The sequence below is a fragment of the Barbatula barbatula genome, assembly GCF_947034865.1.
Source record: "Barbatula barbatula genome assembly, chromosome: 8".
Taxonomy (NCBI): domain Eukaryota; kingdom Metazoa; phylum Chordata; class Actinopteri; order Cypriniformes; family Nemacheilidae; genus Barbatula; species Barbatula barbatula.
Window position 1 is genome coordinate 9,193,866 of NC_136771.1, and position 17,693 is coordinate 9,211,558.

The following is a 17,693-nucleotide window of genomic DNA, read 5'->3' on the forward strand; positions in this document are numbered from 1 at the left end:
CCAACCAAACCCAGATCAAAATGGAAATGAAAGGCCTTATTCAAAATTTACAGGTATCCCAGTGTTTTAAAAAGATGCTAAACTTATTTAAAATCAGGTAATTCAATTGTATCTCTCTATTCGCAGATGCTAAGAAATTCGAAAGAAGAAACATGCAGTTTACACGACGCTTCTTGTCCCACTGAAATCGAACAACTCTCTCGGTGGAATAAGATGTGGTTACTTCAGGTCATCATGACGTGCCTGCAAAAGCACATTTGCCCATCTTAACAGCAAGAAGTTAACATCTTGCCATATTTTATATTTGTATTTTATGTTAATTATATATATATATATATATATATATATATAAAATATGTTTTTTACTATTTATTTACCTGGTACAGGAAGTTTGTGATTGTGAAGAGTATTTATATTTTAAAGAAATGATTAGACGTTTTTGTAGTTATCAATTATTCAATTTCTTGATAATCAAGTTATATTAATATGAATTATTATTTATTTCTTAACATGTTTAAAGTGTGAAATGCAGCAAGACACAAACACACCTACCGTAAAGAAATTAATTTCAAATCAAGATTTTATTTTTCGTTTCATGGTATGGAATTCATTTCAGCGATTAAATGTAGATGTTTGTTTCAACTGTATGAATAACAAAACACTACAATATGCTGTTTTCTTCTTTTACAAGAAATACAAAATAAAACCAAATGGTGAAAATACAAAAGAACAAGATTTTCCTCTTTTTGTAATCTGTAACTTTTGGGGATTGGGGTAATGGTCTACAATGAATACAAAAACATTTATAAGGATATATATGCACATTCTTAAAAATAAAGGTGCTTCACAAAGCAGAATAACCTTTTTTGTCTAAATGGTTCCATAAAGAACCTTAACAGCCGAAGAAAATATCTGTTTAACAAAATGTTCTTTGTGGTGAAATAAGGTTCTTCAGATTATTAAAAGGAGACCCTTTGACTGAATAGTTCTTTATGGAACCAAAGTGGTTATTTTATGGCATCAATGTGAAGAACCTTTTAAGTACCTTTACATTTAAGAGTGTATGGAGGAGAGAGTTGTAGAAAAAATGGAACATGGAGTGAACATAGGTTATGAATAAAAGCTATTGCTTATCCACTGGAATCAGAATATTTCTGTGAGGAAATAAGTCTATTGGCCCTCTACTGTTTTCTGTTATTAACATCAGTTAAGTTTCCTAAAACTCACACATTTTTGCTTGTGTGGCTTTGATCAATTACAGCAAAAGTTTCAGCGTCTGATAAACCAACAACTGGACTATGTGTTGAAATATCTGAACTAAGTCTAAGTCTTAACGTGGATAGTGGGCATTAAGGAATTGTGATGCTCGGACGCATATTTAACAAAGATGTACATGTAACACTTTACAATAAGGTTGTTTGTTAAATGCATTAGCTAATATCAGCAATATATCTTTTTAAGCATCTATTAATCTTTGATAATGATAGTGCCAGTAAAATGGTTCATATTGGTTTATTGTTGCATTAACTAATGTTAACAGAAACAACTTTGATTAAAAAGATATTAATAAGAACTTAAATGAACATGAACTAATATTAACAAAATCATAGAAGAATTATTTATTGTTAGTTCATCTTATCTAATGCATTACATAATGTTAACAAATACATCCTTATTGTATAGTACCAGCAAAGAGATTTCAAAGCATGCAAATTTATGCCGTAAAGGCACAGAAGGTAAAATAAAGCAGTCTCTGGGAAAAAAATATAACTGAAAGTTATCAGTTACAGTTATATTTAATATAACGGAAAGTAATCAACAAAGTACTCTCTGGAGTAAAATATTTGTTGCTACCTTACATTTTTCGTTTAATCAGGTTGCATGTAAAAGTCATTTTTAACTTATTTTGAGGAGTAACATAAAGCTATGTTTCCTATTTAATCACTTGAGAAATGACTCAATCGGAGCACAGTTTAAGAACCAAATAAAGATCATATCTAGACTCTAAGATTTTGAAATCTGGAATTTGAATCCTTGCTGAGCAAATGCAACACATACTTTGGGCATGATGTCACATGAGAAGGACAGACAATGAGAAACAGGCTGATATGCAGTTACAAGAATGTTTCCCAGAATGTTAGGAGAAAGTAGATTTCTTTTGGACTATCGCAACATAATGTAAGGAAACAAGACAATTTGATTCCACAAAGGTAATGAGTTACTGGGATTTGTTTCCAAATTAATATACATGTTGTTATGATTTACTAAAGAAATTTTCAAACGAGAGTATAGAATTTAGCTATAAAGAAAAAAGCCTCAAATTTTTGCAACTTAGTATCATGTTTTAAGAAGGAAAAAATAACAACCAAGATGAATTTGAGATGGCTTTCCTTATTCTTCCACTTGAGAACACAACGCATACACATTTTATTAAAATCTTTCATGACCCAACATCATCAAGACTTCATCAACTGTAAGACATACTGTATATGCAAATGAATGAATAATTATGAAGAGAGCTACAAATGAGGGTAAGCGGTTCAAATGTGCAATTTATCACCAAGTTATTTATAGCCTTTACAAACAACTGCAGCTTATTGGAAATGTATAGTCAAAATGCTTGAGAAAAACTAATTTAATACAAACTAATGTGAACAAATTAAAACGAAGCTAAAATTAACACTTAAGGTGTATATACAACATAAAAAATAATAACAATTATAAAATCGAAAAAGTAAAGGCTGAAGAAATAACAATGATAAAATAAAAAAAAAGGCTGAAGTAGATGGTCATAAGACAACAACATGCCATTTGATGACAACATTTTCTCACTGGTCCCCCCATTCCCAGCATCCCTTTAAATGTGTGATTGTCCTGGTTCTGCTCTTGCTTTCCTTTGTACATCTGTATCCCACCTTGAGCATTCTACATTGGATGTGTACACTGCTTCTACAACCACCAAAACATCAGCTCCTTCAATCACCTTTTCTCAGCTTGCCCTCTCTAACTCACACACACTCCTGTCTAATCCCAGAAGATATTGGTAATGTCTGAGTCCAGGCTGAAGATCCAGATCAGCAGTGGGGCTGAGATTAGCACAAACGACCAGGACACACCCTTAAAGGCATGGCACAGCATCCCAATCACTCCGCCGGGTGTCGCTGCATGACCTTCTTCCTCCTCCAGCAGCAGATCATTTCCAGGCTCGATATAGTTTCTGGCCAAGAATTTAAGGGCTTCATCCATAAAAATAACAGGCAGGGACATCTTCAGGACAGTCACCCACTGGGGCCAAGACAAAGGCCTGATCTGAAATATGACCTAGAGGGAAAAAGAGTGTTGGGAAAGCCACTTGGAAATCGCTTATAGTTTTTATAGAATAATAAATAAATTGACAAATTTTTTGTCAATTTAACTTAAACTAAATCCAAACTTAATAAACCAAATGCATAAATAAAATAACAAAACGATAATAAATAATTGAAAATTGCATGCAATAAAACAAACACCAATAAAGCAAATAAAATGGTAACATCATTTAAGTAATTTAGCTGAAAACAAACTAATGAACATAGAATATACTGTAAACTATTTTAAGGGTGATTTCACTTTCAAAGCATTGAACACAACAGGGTCAAAAATTCCCTAAATCTTTCACCATAATTCTCAGTCACACCTTTTTTAGGACGTATTTCATCATTACTGAATTGAACAGCAAAGGCCATTATTTCTCAGATCTATTAGGCAATCGTTTTCAAGCTGCAGACAGGCATAAACACATTCAACCAGTCCTGTACGTCATATCTTTTTTTGCTCACAAATTCCTTTTCGTCTGCCTCCGCTTTAAAAAAATCAAGTTGCAGATTAATACTTACAGGAAGAGGGTCCACATACAAGATGAGAAAGTGTAAGGCCATTGAGAGACAGATAGCTCCCACCAACCAGGGGTTTGACCATGGTGGCATCTTGAGAAGAGACTGATTTTCTGACAAACTGAAACATACACAGAGAAAATATCAAGCCAGACACAAAATAATGATCTGACTCTGTGTTTTTATCATCAGCAGAATGTACATGAAAACATTCTGTGCTAAATAATAACTTCTCAAATTTCATATTGTTACTTCATAACTAAGTTAAAACAAAGTTTGAATCATTTTTAAATGTGAACCCACCTGCATTAAAAATGAAACCTACTGAATTAATATCAGTTGATCCGTTTCATATGGAAGCCTTACACAATATGCCAAGGACATACTTTCTATATTTAAAAACATTATATAATATATCAAGTAAAATGAGAGCAAAATACATTAAAACAATAATATAATAAAAACAATTAAAAAAAAATCTTATCAGATTAGGGTTAGTAACAGTCTGACTTTAAATCTGACCAGAATTTACGATACTGAAATAAACACACAACCCTTCAAAAACATCTTTGTTGTTTTAAATGGATGCAGGAATCCAACAGTCTTTAACCTAATTTATTCAAACTTTGAGATTCTAGCTTTAACATAATGTGACTATATCTGTAAAAAACAGGCTGAAGTCTAAAATCCAAATTTAAGATAAAAAGCATCAACGTTTGATTTCAACCATTAAATTCACTATGATTTAAATCTTTGACATGATGTTGTTCAGTATTGAAGATACCAATTTAATATACTTTATATTATGTAGGATGATTTTATGTAGAAAACAGTAAATCACAAAACATTTGCTGAGATTTCTGTCACGATCACATACCTGTTGAGGGCATTGCACATCTCAATAGTAACCAGCACAGACAGGGCCATAGTCATGGGATATGGAGACTCAAACACAGAGCACTGAACTCCTGCAAACTCAGCGTGACCTTCACTGCACTGCAGATAGTGAGACTAAGACAAAACAGAAAATCGGTTTTATAGCACTGGCAGAAAAAAGAAAGAAAGTTTTTAAGTAACTGTGTTTTGTGGTATTATTTTATTACCAGCTGGTAAAAGGTGAGCTTTGGTCCATCGTGAGCTGCCATGAACCACCAGGCAGCAGCACCAACTGTTGCTGCGCCAACATAACCTACCAAATCACAGATAGAGAGTTTAAAAACGCAGGTTTTATATCGGATAGCCAACAGTGACAACATTTTAAATGACTCACAGCCAATAATGAGGTATCTGCAGAAGAGCCAGCCAGAGATGAGAGGTTCTTTGGGTGAACGCGGGGGGCGGGACATGATGTCAAGGTCAGGGGGGTTAAAGCCGAGAGCAGTTGCCGGGAAGCCATCTGTCACCAGGTTGACCCATAGCAACTGGACTGGGATCAGCGCTTCAGGCATTCCCAACGCAGCTGTGAGGAAAATACTGCAAAACATGATGAGAAACCATGATTCCCTGTTTGGGAGGCGTTTTATGATAACAGCAATAGGAAACAGTGATATGAAATGTAGTCACATTGTCTTGTTTTCAAGAAACAGTACACCCATAAATACAAATCACTGCCACCAGACATGATTATATAGTAGATTTGGCTTCAATTGTTTCAATTGGCCTCACACTTTATTTTTTTGAGTTTTTATTTGTGGGTAAATTGTCCTTTTCATCATAATGGATGGATCTTTCTCTCTGAACTCACCAGACCACCTCTCCGATGTTAGAGGAAATGAGGTAGCGGATGAACTGTTTCATGTTGTTGTAAATGGCTCTTCCCTCCTCCACTGCTGCCACGATTGTTGAAAAGTTATCATCTGCTAAAATCATTTCTGATGCAGATTTAGCCACTGCTGTACCTGAGCCCATGGCAATGCCAATCTCTGCCTTCTTCAGAGCAGGGGCATCGTTCACACCATCACCAGTCTACACAGAAAAAAAAGGTCTTATTTATAGTTTTGGACTCAATCTGTGAGTTGAGATTTGAATCTCCAAAACTAGATTTAATTTATTTTACAAACTTCAAGATGCCTGTCTAGCCTCAACATTCATTGTTATTATCATCTGATCTCTGACCAGCCAATATTTTATGTATAATTTTCCATCCAAGTAGGTTTACCATAGCTGTGATGTCACTTAGGCTTTGTAAATATTCCACGATACGGCTCTTGTGCGTTGGTTCGACACGGGCGAAACAGCGAACGGTGCGGCAGGCCTGTCGCTGCAGATGTGGGGGCAGTTCATCAAACTCTCGTCCGGTGAGGCCGCTGCCGTACGGCCCACCTCCAGCCTCCTCTTCCTCCTGTTCGGTGATGATGCCCACACGACGACAGATAGACAAGGCAGTTCCCTTATTATCACCTATAAAAATCCAGAAGACACACACAAGCATACACCAATTAACTTAATATTTTAAGTTAATCTTTTTTTTATATTGGCAGTGTCCTATTAACCACATGAAGTCATTCACAAAACATCTTTTTATAAAGATTAATTTTATATCTAGTCTCTAATTTCCATTTTGATACAAACAAATTATAATAACCACTAATAACACCCGTTTTATAAATGGCGAGGTTTTGTATTGCATACAATTGTGTGCGATTGACCTACAGTACCTGTGATCATAATGACCCGTATGCCGGCCTGTCTGCACATGCGTACTGCGTTCAGCACCTCCTTCCTTGGAGGATCCAGCATTCCCACACAGCCAACAAAAGTTAAGTCCGACTGATAAAACCAAAAGTTCAGGTCATACCACTCGCATACATGTCGTTTTTATTTATGATTTTACATTGTGAAGTGACAAGATCATTGAAGGCTACCTCATATTCTGAGAAGGTCGCAGTGTTCTCAAAGTTCAGGGTTCGAGGGTCAGGGGGTGAATCCCTGGTGGCCATGGCCAGGCAGCGTAGTGTATCACGACCAGAACCCCATTCTCGTACTGTGCTTAAGAGCTGCTCTCTTAGGTCTGAGGTCAGCGGCACACGTGTGCCACCACCTACCCGTATCCAACGGCAACGCTCCAGCACACTCTCTGGGGCACCCTGGGTGATCAAGTGGACAGTGCAGATCAACTTCAAAAACATGCCATTTAAGTGTGTATAGCGTTTTATAAACCGAATGTTGAATGTGATTATGTTCTTACGAAAATAGGTTATGTATTATATTTGAATTATTTGGATGAGGGAAAAATATTTGGTAAAAATAAGAGTACGGAAGCCAGACCTTGATAAACATCTTGGCCCCTGAAGCAGAGCGAGTGAGTTTGTTTGGAGTGCAGAAAACAGACATGGACTTCCTGTCTCGAGAAAATTCCAAAGTCAGCTCCTTTCTCATTAACTGCTTTATGACCTGAGAGAACGTTTGCGAGAGATATGCATTAGGAATAATTTACTTTTTTACTATAAAAACTATACATTATAATAAACTTAATACAGTCATGCTAACATTATGAACACCAGTAGTGAAAGGAGTAGCTTCTCCGATAACACAGATGAGATGACTCACCGAGCAGCAGGCAGTTGCTCTTTCAACAGGTGTGAGGCCTATCACGTCTGTGTCGAACACGTTCATCTTTTCCACCAGACAACACAGAGCCGTCTCTGTTGCCTCACCCACTTTCTCATACACACCTTTACTCTGTAAGTTTATTGAAGACAGAATGAAAAGAGAATAAGGGATGGACAATGGGGAAGATTTGGAGATGAATGCACAAGTATGCGAATGAGTGTCTTTGTGTAATCATTGTTTACACTTTGGTTTGTTTCTTTAACATTTTCTAAGATTTTTTCTTTAAAGTGATTGGCGCAGTATGGCATCACAACATTGAGCGTGTACATGTGCAAGTGTGCGCACACCTCATTGTAGTCCAGTGAGGAGTCATTACACAGGGCACAGATAGATGCGATTTCCACAAGACCTTCATACTGACTGCAGCGCACTACTACATCGTCCTTATACCTGAAACAGGAGATGGAGAGAGGTCGATTAGGAAAAGGTCACGTGGAAAGAGTCAAATAGAAGATGTTGAGGTTACGTTTTGACAAGGCAGCCAAACGTATGTGATTATTCAGTCCTGATGGAAAAAGTATCAAGGCCATTTTAAGCAACATTTTAAACTTTTCTTCGATACATTGGTTGTGAGTAATATGTGAGTGAGGTAAAATAAACTCACACTTCTCCTTCAGGGGCATAAGTAGATCCGGTTACTGAAAACTCGTTCAGTAAACATCTCTCGTCCACGATGCTGTCCACAATACACATCTACACGCATGCACACACCATTAGTATATTTAAAAAAAAAAGTGACTTTCAGGCATCATTCCTATACATATCTGTTAATCGTTTGAAAATATTAAAATCCCACAATGCATCTATTCAAATACATTATTAGATTGTTATGTATTATATAAAACAGAACATTTTAACTGTTGTTTGTCTCTCTCACCCTGCAGACAGACATTTGGTTGGTGGTGAGAGTGCCCGTCTTGTCCGAGCAGATGACTGAGGTACAACCGAGCGTCTCCACAGATGGCAAGGAACGGACTATGGCATTTTTGCGGGCCATGCGTCGCGTCCCAAGTGCCAGGCAAGTGGTAATGACGGCCGGAAGACCTGCGAGATCAAACAAAAAGCGTCAATAAAAAGGAATGTGCTTGGCCCCTTAAACAGCTTTATTTTAGAATATTCTTACTGAAAATAAATTGTTATTAAAGCCATGCACCTATGATCAACACTGGCAGTGTGGATAGTTTTAGTATAACTTCATAAACAGTGTTAATACATTTATATTACTGTCTATTATTTCTATTAGGTGTTGTAGAACAGAGGTTTTCAAACTTTTTCATGCCAAGGACACCCAAGTATAATGAACATTTTGCGAGGGACCCCCTTTCCTTGAAAATGGCCTTAGTAGCCTATAGTTGGACATTTTTAAAAAGAGAGAGAAAACAGAAAAAACAGGACAACATTTGCACACCCTCAGGAATGGCAGCTACAGCCAGAGCGACGGCGATCTTGAAATAATACACAGCTCCTCGCAGCCAACTGCCTCCATGCACCGGGTCACTGAAGTGTCCGATGTTAATACCCCACACAGCCACACAGATCACTGTGATCACCTTCAGAAAGACAAACAGGTTTTGCTTGAATCATTCTCTCGGTCTTATGCCGACACATTCTGTTATATATAAATTATGTTTAATACTAGAGGTCGGCGATTCATAGTTTTTGCTGATTAATCGGCCCCGTTAATGATAAAAATGACTTTTGTCAATCGGTCCACTGGTTGCGTTTGCAGCAGGGAAAGCTTTACCGTGACATGCAATGAGAGAGTACAGAGTAATATTGCGACCTCTAGAGGCGGAAATAAAAAGAATACTGACAAGGCTAATAATAGGCTACATTATAGAGTTGCTCTATTATGACAAAAATCATAATCAGGATTATTTTGGCCAATTTTGAGATCCCGATTATTTAATACGATAACTCATTAACCTTTAAAACAATATAGAAAATACAAAACTTTGCTTTTAAACTCTGGATTTAACAAAAAAGAAAAGAAATTGCACTGCTGAACCATTGTAAAGGAAAGGTGTGCGCTGTGCATTTATACTACAAGAAAAGAGAGGATCCTTGGTAAACGATTATTGTGCTGCATTCCATTTAGCTCGATTATTTAGTTTTTGTAATTGATGAAGGCCAAAATTTCATTCATTTTCATGAAGATTTATACTCGATTAATTTTACAGCATTATGTGCGGATTTGAAAGTTTGACAATGACAAGGTGGAGCACAGTGAAGTACACAGGACATGTTAAAAAGTCATTATTTCATAAGTAATTTGCATACAAGAGCGTGCTAACATTAGTAGCCTAATAGCTTAAGTGGTAGGACAATGTAAGTGAACATACAAGCGAACATTTGATTAAATATAATAGTTTTGCAATGTTGTAAAAATCTCTCAGATGTCATTAATTTGACAATCAACAAAATCTCTTGCATCAATGTTAAAAAAACACCTACTTATTTTTGTATAAACCATACAGTGAGTGTAATACTTAGAAGTCTTATATACTTTAAATAGAATGCCTAAATATTAACTATATTTATAAGAAACTACTAATGACAGTTTCATGGTCAGTGTAATGTCTCAAAGTGTTATGTTTCGATTCAGAATCAATAATAAAAACAATTGTTAATATATCGTTATCGGCAGGTACTGCCCACCTTAGTTCCATTATCGCTCGACCTCTATTACATAATGTACTGTAGATTATGTAAATGTTGTTTAATAAGTGTTTAATAAGTCAATGGTTTTGTACAATTCCGAACACAGTGAGACAAGCTGATGAAGTTAATGTAAAAAGAGGGAGAAAAAGAATAAAGGGTGCTCAACCTTTGAGAGCTGCTCTCCAAACTGGTCTAGTTTCTGCTGCAGAGGAGTTCTCTCTGGATCGGTGGCTGCCATCTCATCTCTGATCTTCCCGATCTCTGTGTGCACACCTGTGGCAACCACGACCCCTACAGCTCGCCCTGCTGCAATGTTTGTACCCTACAAAAAGATGCATATTTACATTATGTGTTCTATAGTCTCTTCATGCATCTTATACAGTAATAAAGGTTGCTGTATAACATTATAAAACAGGTTGGTTGGGTGTGAGATGGCGGCTTTATTTTCGTGTACGATTGTCTAAAATAACTAATAAACCACTATTAACAAAAACAAAAAATAAAACTAATGAAGATCAACTAATTTTTGTCCCTGGATATGTCCCAAGTCTTTTTTTTTGACTGGCTCCTCCAGGCAACTACTTGTGTTTCTGCCCGCCGCTGTCCTTACATGGCCAGACATCCATTAGACAGCTGTGCAGAGGAAATGGAAGGCTCTGGCGTGCATGTGTGTGTATGAGTGAGTGAGTGTGGGGGCGGAGTCTTTGAGGCTGGTACTCTCTGGTCATTATCTATCGGAGAGCTCAAAGACTGTGTGAAGTGATGACTCAGTCCATAGCCATGTGGGAGCAAACAATATGACTGATGATTTATTCAACACACGGCCTTTCCGCTGCTGGACATAATCCAGTAAACATACAGCGAGGCACAATCACATCACGTAACGAAAACAAAGCTTGCACAGTTCGTCTTTTACAGTGTACAGCCACACATATTTTGAGGTAGCATTAAAATAAGACAAACACAATCGCTTAAGTGACGTCTTACGGAAAACAGCATGTTTTTTTTGTCCTGGTTGACAGCGCGTGGGTCTGGCACTGGGTCTGTGTGTTTAAGGACAGATACGGATTCTCCCGTCAGGATAGACTGGTCCACTCTCAAAGTGGTGGAGCGGATGGAGGTCAGTCTGATGTCTGCAGGGACTTTATCACCAACTGAGGAAACAAAAGTGTAATTTATTTATCAGATATTTCTACTTCTCACAGTCTCACTCCAAATGCGTGGTTTGCATAACGTATTTAGGTAGAAGCCTTCAGAACATACTCTGACATTTTTGAATACATTTACTGCAAGCTAGCAACTACTTCCGACCCACACTCGCAAATCTCTGCGGATGGACACTTCTCTATCCCATGATGCCATGAGAGCTGAGCAACGGTCGAATTTTCTTTATTACAATCAACATGTATTGTACTGTATCATATCAGAAATGAAAAAATATATGTCAAGAGTGTGATAGCAGTGCGTGTAGTTTTAACCCAAGTTTAGTAAAACTTGTTTTCATAACAATCTAATTCTACAGATGGTCTCTGATGGTTGAACTACAATACTGCAGATTAGAACCCCATACAATCTCTCTTTAGAAACCTAGTCAAGATACAGAATGACGCAAAAATAAACGTCAACCTTATTTTTATTCATTAGCTTTGGGATTCTTAGAATAGAACTTTGAGTGGCAGGCCAAGAGCACTCTGAGACTGGGTCTTAACCCTTTCTGTCAAATCTGAACCACAAAAGAGTAGCTTCGGATACAGTGCATATGTCTATTTAAAGAGATTGACTTTGAAGTAGCCAAATCAAAATTACACATTTAGATGAGATGGAAAGCCAAATTAGGTTGATGTCCTTTTAACAGTATGTGTCAGACTCTAAACGAGATCAGACAATTCAGACTTTGTTGTGAGTTTTCAAACCAACATGATTCACCAAACCGAACCATATAATGGATGCTCTGACTGCAGGTGGATCAGTGAACACAACATCATTTAACGTGTACAGGGAAACATCTATTATGAGGACAAGAAAATGTTGAAACAATTATCTGACGGACAGGAAAAGTGATTGTGATAGATCTAAGTATATACGCTGTACGTCACAGAATAATGGGGTCACGATGAACAAATACCAGCAACCACAAAAGTTTCCACAGAAATTAAATCTGGTAGTGCAGATTAATTAATAAAGCTATTAATAAAAGTGCAGTCAACACAAGCCAAGTAAAATTTTAATTTCGGACACTAGATCAGAAGAAAAGTCTGCATGACCATGTTACTGTTTCTGGGAAGCATCAAACTATGCCAAAAATGTTAGACAGTAGTTGTGGGAACAGCTGGCTGGAGAAGCCTGAGAAAACCTTTTAGTGTACTGTATTTATGATCACTCTGAGATACCACGATTACAACAAGGCAGGCAGCTCCAGTCAAAGCCATCAGTAAAATTCAAAGGAACGGGGACAACAAATGAACATGTTGACCCATAAATAAGGTCTTTTGGAATAGTCTTGGCTCCCTGACAACAGCACAGATTCATACTGACTTGAAGGGACAAAATTCTGTCATTATTTACTCACCCTCAAGTTGTATCCAATTTGTATTAATTTCCTTGTTCTGATGAACACAAAGATATTTGGTTCAATATAAGGCTTGTAACCAAACAGTTCTTGGTCACCATAGTAGGAAAATCACAATGGTAGTCAAAAGTGCCCCAGAACTGTGTGCTTTCCTACATTCTTCAAAATATTTTCTTTCATGTATTACATAACAATGTGTTTTTGCAAAGCATTACCAAAGTAAAAGTAAAATTTTGTGAAACCCTTTATGGTGGGGCAAACCTTACTTTTTTTTCTCTGAAAAAAAAAAGGCAACTTTCCAAACCTTAACTTCGAGTATTCCTTGGAAACATTCCAACCAGATTTGGAATGACATGAGGGTAAGCAAATGTCAGAATAAGATAAGAACATCAATGAAAAGTCGCTCACGCCTACCTGCCACCTCTACGATGTCTCCTGGCACAATGTCTCTTGCTCTGACCCTCTGTACGCTCTTTCTGTCCTGTCTGTACACCTTCCCCATCTCAGGCTCATATTCTTTAAGTGCTTCAATGGCATTTTCAGCATTACGTTCCTACAAACAGAAAAACAGGTGAAGAAAACATAGCACGTTTGGACTGATTGTATTAATGATCTAATTCTGCCCTATTTAACACATATTCTACATTTTACAAAGACAATACACAGTACCTGCCACACCCCTACAATAGCATTGGCAATTAGAATGAGAAGAATGACAAAAGGCTCAACGAAGGCTGTAATGGTTCCTTCACCTTCTTCAAACCAGGCCAAAGTCTGAATGAGATATAAAGACAGATACAGAGAGATTAGTGATGCTAGGATAAGATACAAAAAAACATAACCAAAGTAATTTTTTGTAATACCTGTAGTAACTGCACCATTGAAATTCTATTTTTCTTTATAAATTATATGCTTTAACTGTTTTATTGCATCAATCAGTACACTAAACAAAAAAATAAGCTTCAGACGGTTCTTTGATGCCACAGAAGAACCTCTTGGTTCCATTAAGAACCTTTAACATCTGAAGCTTATTAAAAAGCAAAAAAGAGACGGTTTCTTTCTGGAACCAAAAATGGTTCTTCTATGACATGGAATCAGATATTGTTATTTGATTTATTCACTATGGCAAGAGTTTTATGGCACGCTGTATCTAAATTTGGAATGTGTGAATGTATAAAGGCCATGTAATTGTTCTGTGTCAACACTCCTCATCTGTATAAGAGGTTTAAGAGTCTTTCATTTATACATACAAAGGAAATACAGGCTGCGAGCAGGAGAATTCGAACAAGCAGATCCTCGAACTGCTCCAGAACAAGTTCCCATAGTGACTTGCCTGTAAACACAAAACACGTATAAACACATAGCAAAGAATATAGCAAGGCGCATGTGTGGTCACTTGAGGGAGTGTCAACAAAGTTTCAGAATCACTTTCTATTAAAGGAATAGTTAAATAAAAATATATATGAAAATACTCTCATAATTGACTCACCCTTTTGCAGAGATGTACACTAACAACATTGTTATATAATTGTTACTCATAACCAGTAATCCAGTAGGTTAAAGTTCACCCAAAAATGGAAATTCTGTCATCTTTAACTCACCATCTTTATGACTGTCCTTCTTTGATGGAACACAAAAGAAAGTTGGTAACCGAACAGCACTGGACCCCATTCACTTGAATTGTATGGACACAAAACCAATGCAAGTGAATGGGGTCCAGATAACAACATTTTTCAAAATATCTTCTTTTGTTTTCTGTGAAGAAAGAAGTTCCTACAAAATGACAAAGGGGTGAGTAATTGATGACAGAATTTGTATTTTTGGGTGAACAATGCCTCTCAATTAAATTATAATTTTGTGAGAAAACAATTAGTATTTTGATCGTATTTTGCAAAACGGTACCAAGCATAGCCGAGTGCTACATTCTAAATTTAAAAGTGGTGACCCAGTCATAATTTCACTGGTTGTCGTGTCTCTCGCTGTCATATTGGTTCTTGTGTTTGTCCTGACAAAATATCATGAGAACTTTTAATGGATGTACTGAATGTGATACATGTATTATGCGACAAAAAAAATTAAAACCGTGTTCAGCTGAGGAAAGAAGTATACATCTGGGATAGCATAAGGGTGAGTAAATTATGAGATCATTTTTAATTTTTGTGTGAACTATTCCTTAAACACAAATATTAACCCACATAAAATAAAACACAAAACTGTTGCAAAGACAGTATCTGTTAGTTACATTGAACCAACATCTGTTCAGCCCCAAAGCGACTGAAAACCTCAACCAGCCTCCTCGAGGGAATCCAATAATAACTCTAATTAGCTACATAACTAGCATCTCTCATGCAAGCTCAGAAAGACGTTCAAACACAGAATGAGATATGATGAAACCCCTGCTAATAATTACACAAACCCAGAGGAGTGGCTCACCTTCTTCGGCAGGTAACTCTGTGGCACAGATCGCAGCAAAAGATGGGCAGAAAAACAGGTATAAGGTTAAACAAAATATAATTTTGATATTTATTCTTTATTTGCACAAACCACTAGGCAACTATAAAATTCATTATACAGTATGATAAATGCATCGTGTGCATTTTCTGAGTGATGTACCGTACCGTTGGGACCCCATCTTTCCCTGCTCTTTCTTAATTGCTCAGAGCTCAGTCCCGTTGTCTCATTAACACCGAAATATCCCAGCACCTCCTCAACTGTCTTTGTATGAGCATTGTCCATCCCTACAGGAGAAAAACATGCTCTGTTAAAGTCCAAATGAAACGGAAGTCGATTGTCTTTCTTTCGTGTCATGACCTATAACCTAGTGAAACGACTTCTGAAATGAGAAGAAAATGTAGGGCGGGATTCATTTCTTCCACTGACAACTGATTAGATCGTTTTAAGGTTAAAGATTTGATTGCCACTTTGCAATCTGGCAGTCATTGGAGCCCCGCCTTCGCGCCCCTCCTCGTGACCAGAAGTGAAGAGAGGTCGTTTTGAGGAGGAGGAGGGAGGTTAAAGTTTTTGATCAAAGATTACAAGCGCAAAGGAATTAAAAAAGAATAATGATGTGCACGGAGACATTTATAATAAATACTTTACCACTGTGTAACAAAATTAAAACGATACTTTTTTTTATTTCATGCCGACTTTAAGGTTTTACTCTTTCTATCTACGACATGCTATCAAATCCCTGTTACGTTACGAAATACCGTAAAAACAAACGTGCGCGTGTGTTTACCTGCTGCAACACCCTTTCACGCGCTCTATTATGACGCGCTATAGCACCTTATGCGCACCTGTTACCTGCAACTTGCTTTAATTGTGAATTTTTAAACAAAGCCGTCCCACATAACATTTTAACTTTGCATTTAAATGTATATATATTTTTTGCATTATGTGACGCATATTGTTTCGTATCAGTCCTTGTGTGTTTTCGTTGGATTTAGCTGCGTGGTTAGTTTCAAACCAACAGCGACGTAATACAGCAAATTAATAAACATGTAAGCGTACTGTCAGATATCAGTGCATCAACAACACCCGTCTATATCCTGCAGACACAGAGATCGATATTCGCCCTTGGTTTTTACAACGGTGTGATGCTAACGGGACCATACTCACCAGTGTAACTGTATTCAGTCCTTTTTTTGCAAACCAGTAACCTCAGCTATAAAAAACCTCAATGCAATTTGACTGCAGAATATCCGGGAAATAACACAACGCGGCGTGTGGTTTTGTAGATCGATCTGCTTTTCAAATCCAGTAGGACGGAGAGGAAGAGTGATCGCACTGCAGCGCTGCTCAAGGCAAATGATGCTTTTTTGCTATGCGATTGTCTTCTGATTTCATGATCCGGAAAATTCACTACAATATTAATATCTGACTTATTTTGTGAATTTTCGACGCCGTCAAGTTTTGCTGAAGGCGCCAGCAGTGTGCGAAATTGCAAAGCCGATTCCGTTAGCTTTAATCCACCGCTACGTTACCTTCTCTATGCAACCGTCGCTTTATTTAATACTAGATCACCGAGCGACATATTACCGTAGGCGCAGTTGCAGGATCGATGGACAGCGCTGCAGCCAATCAGCAATCAGAACATTTCCTCGAATAATGAATTGGACTAATCAATTTTATTCCTGTCCGGTTAGTCCCGCCTTCTCGGTCTTGCTGCAGGAGGGCGGGGTTTCCACCGCATTGTGGCTTTCTGTTTAACCAGTGACCGTTGCGTGCGACAATACACGTCATATAATTTGACGTTTACATAAACCCCTCAGGTCAAGTCCCTTTTAAGTGACGCAACGAAGAGCCAATGAGAAACACGTTAAGATGAGGAGGAGGGATAATGTGGCTCTGTCATTAATCCAGCCCCTCCCCCGCACCCATCTGTCACTCAAGTGAGGTAATTAAGGCCTATTTTCTAGCTACAGTAGCTAGTGAGGCACTGGGCCAGGCTCAAGATGCTAAACAAACTGTTACAGACGTGTTGCAGCAAGTTTGTATCTTAAATCACATGGACCTTAAGATATTAATACGAATCCCAGACAAACACAAAGGCTGATGAGGTGGAAAGGGACCTGACCTATTTCAATTGTTACTATAATTATCTGCCCCAGTATACGTTGCTAATTAGCATCATGTATTGAGAAGATGTCACAATTCCTTCCTGGATATGTTACGAATACAAGCATTTACTGTAAAGGCAACTTCAACAGTTAGAAAGGACACCGTCTCCATGAAGACTTAAAAATGACAGTTGTCTAGTTAGCTAGTGGTCTCTCAAACAAAACTTATCATAATTATTAATCATTTAATATATTTAACAGTCTGTAAATAATGCAGTTGATGACTTCTGCACCACGATGACAAAGAACAGTGTTATATTCAAACCAGCAAACTGGAAATTACACTGGTATTCACATGTAAATGCAAATTAAATATAAATGTAATGCAAATATTTTAAGAAAAGAACACAAAACAGTCCC

The 17,693-nt window shown here is 37.4% G+C and overlaps 1 protein-coding gene across 2 annotated transcripts; it reads right to left on the reverse strand.

Moving 5' to 3' along the window:
• Positions 1-564: 564 nt before the first annotated feature.
• On the reverse strand, positions 565-16,849 carry LOC306897434 (sarcoplasmic/endoplasmic reticulum calcium ATPase 2). 2 transcript variants are annotated; one of them, XM_079462196.1, is made up of 23 exons: positions 16,333-16,470; positions 15,333-15,452; positions 15,148-15,165; positions 13,965-14,047; positions 13,384-13,488; positions 13,129-13,267; positions 11,133-11,299; positions 10,312-10,467; positions 8,893-9,034; positions 8,362-8,528; positions 8,089-8,177; positions 7,772-7,874; positions 7,422-7,553; positions 7,140-7,265; positions 6,737-6,958; positions 6,530-6,641; positions 6,031-6,272; positions 5,617-5,837; positions 5,143-5,345; positions 4,976-5,061; positions 4,750-4,883; positions 3,876-3,993; positions 565-3,321 (listed from the first exon to the last, which is right to left on the reverse strand). In XM_079462196.1, exons 2-23 carry the CDS (start codon positions 15,448-15,450, stop codon positions 3,025-3,027), a joined length of 3,180 nt encoding a protein of 1,059 aa, XP_079318322.1. In that variant the 5' UTR covers positions 15,451-15,452; positions 16,333-16,470; the 3' UTR covers positions 565-3,024. The 2 variants fall into 2 exon arrangements, with proteins under 2 accessions (XP_079318322.1, XP_079318323.1); XM_079462197.1 differs by lacking the exon at positions 15,148-15,165 and having other exon boundaries at positions 15,328-15,452; positions 16,333-16,849.
• Between the last annotated feature and the right edge of the window lie 844 nt (positions 16,850-17,693).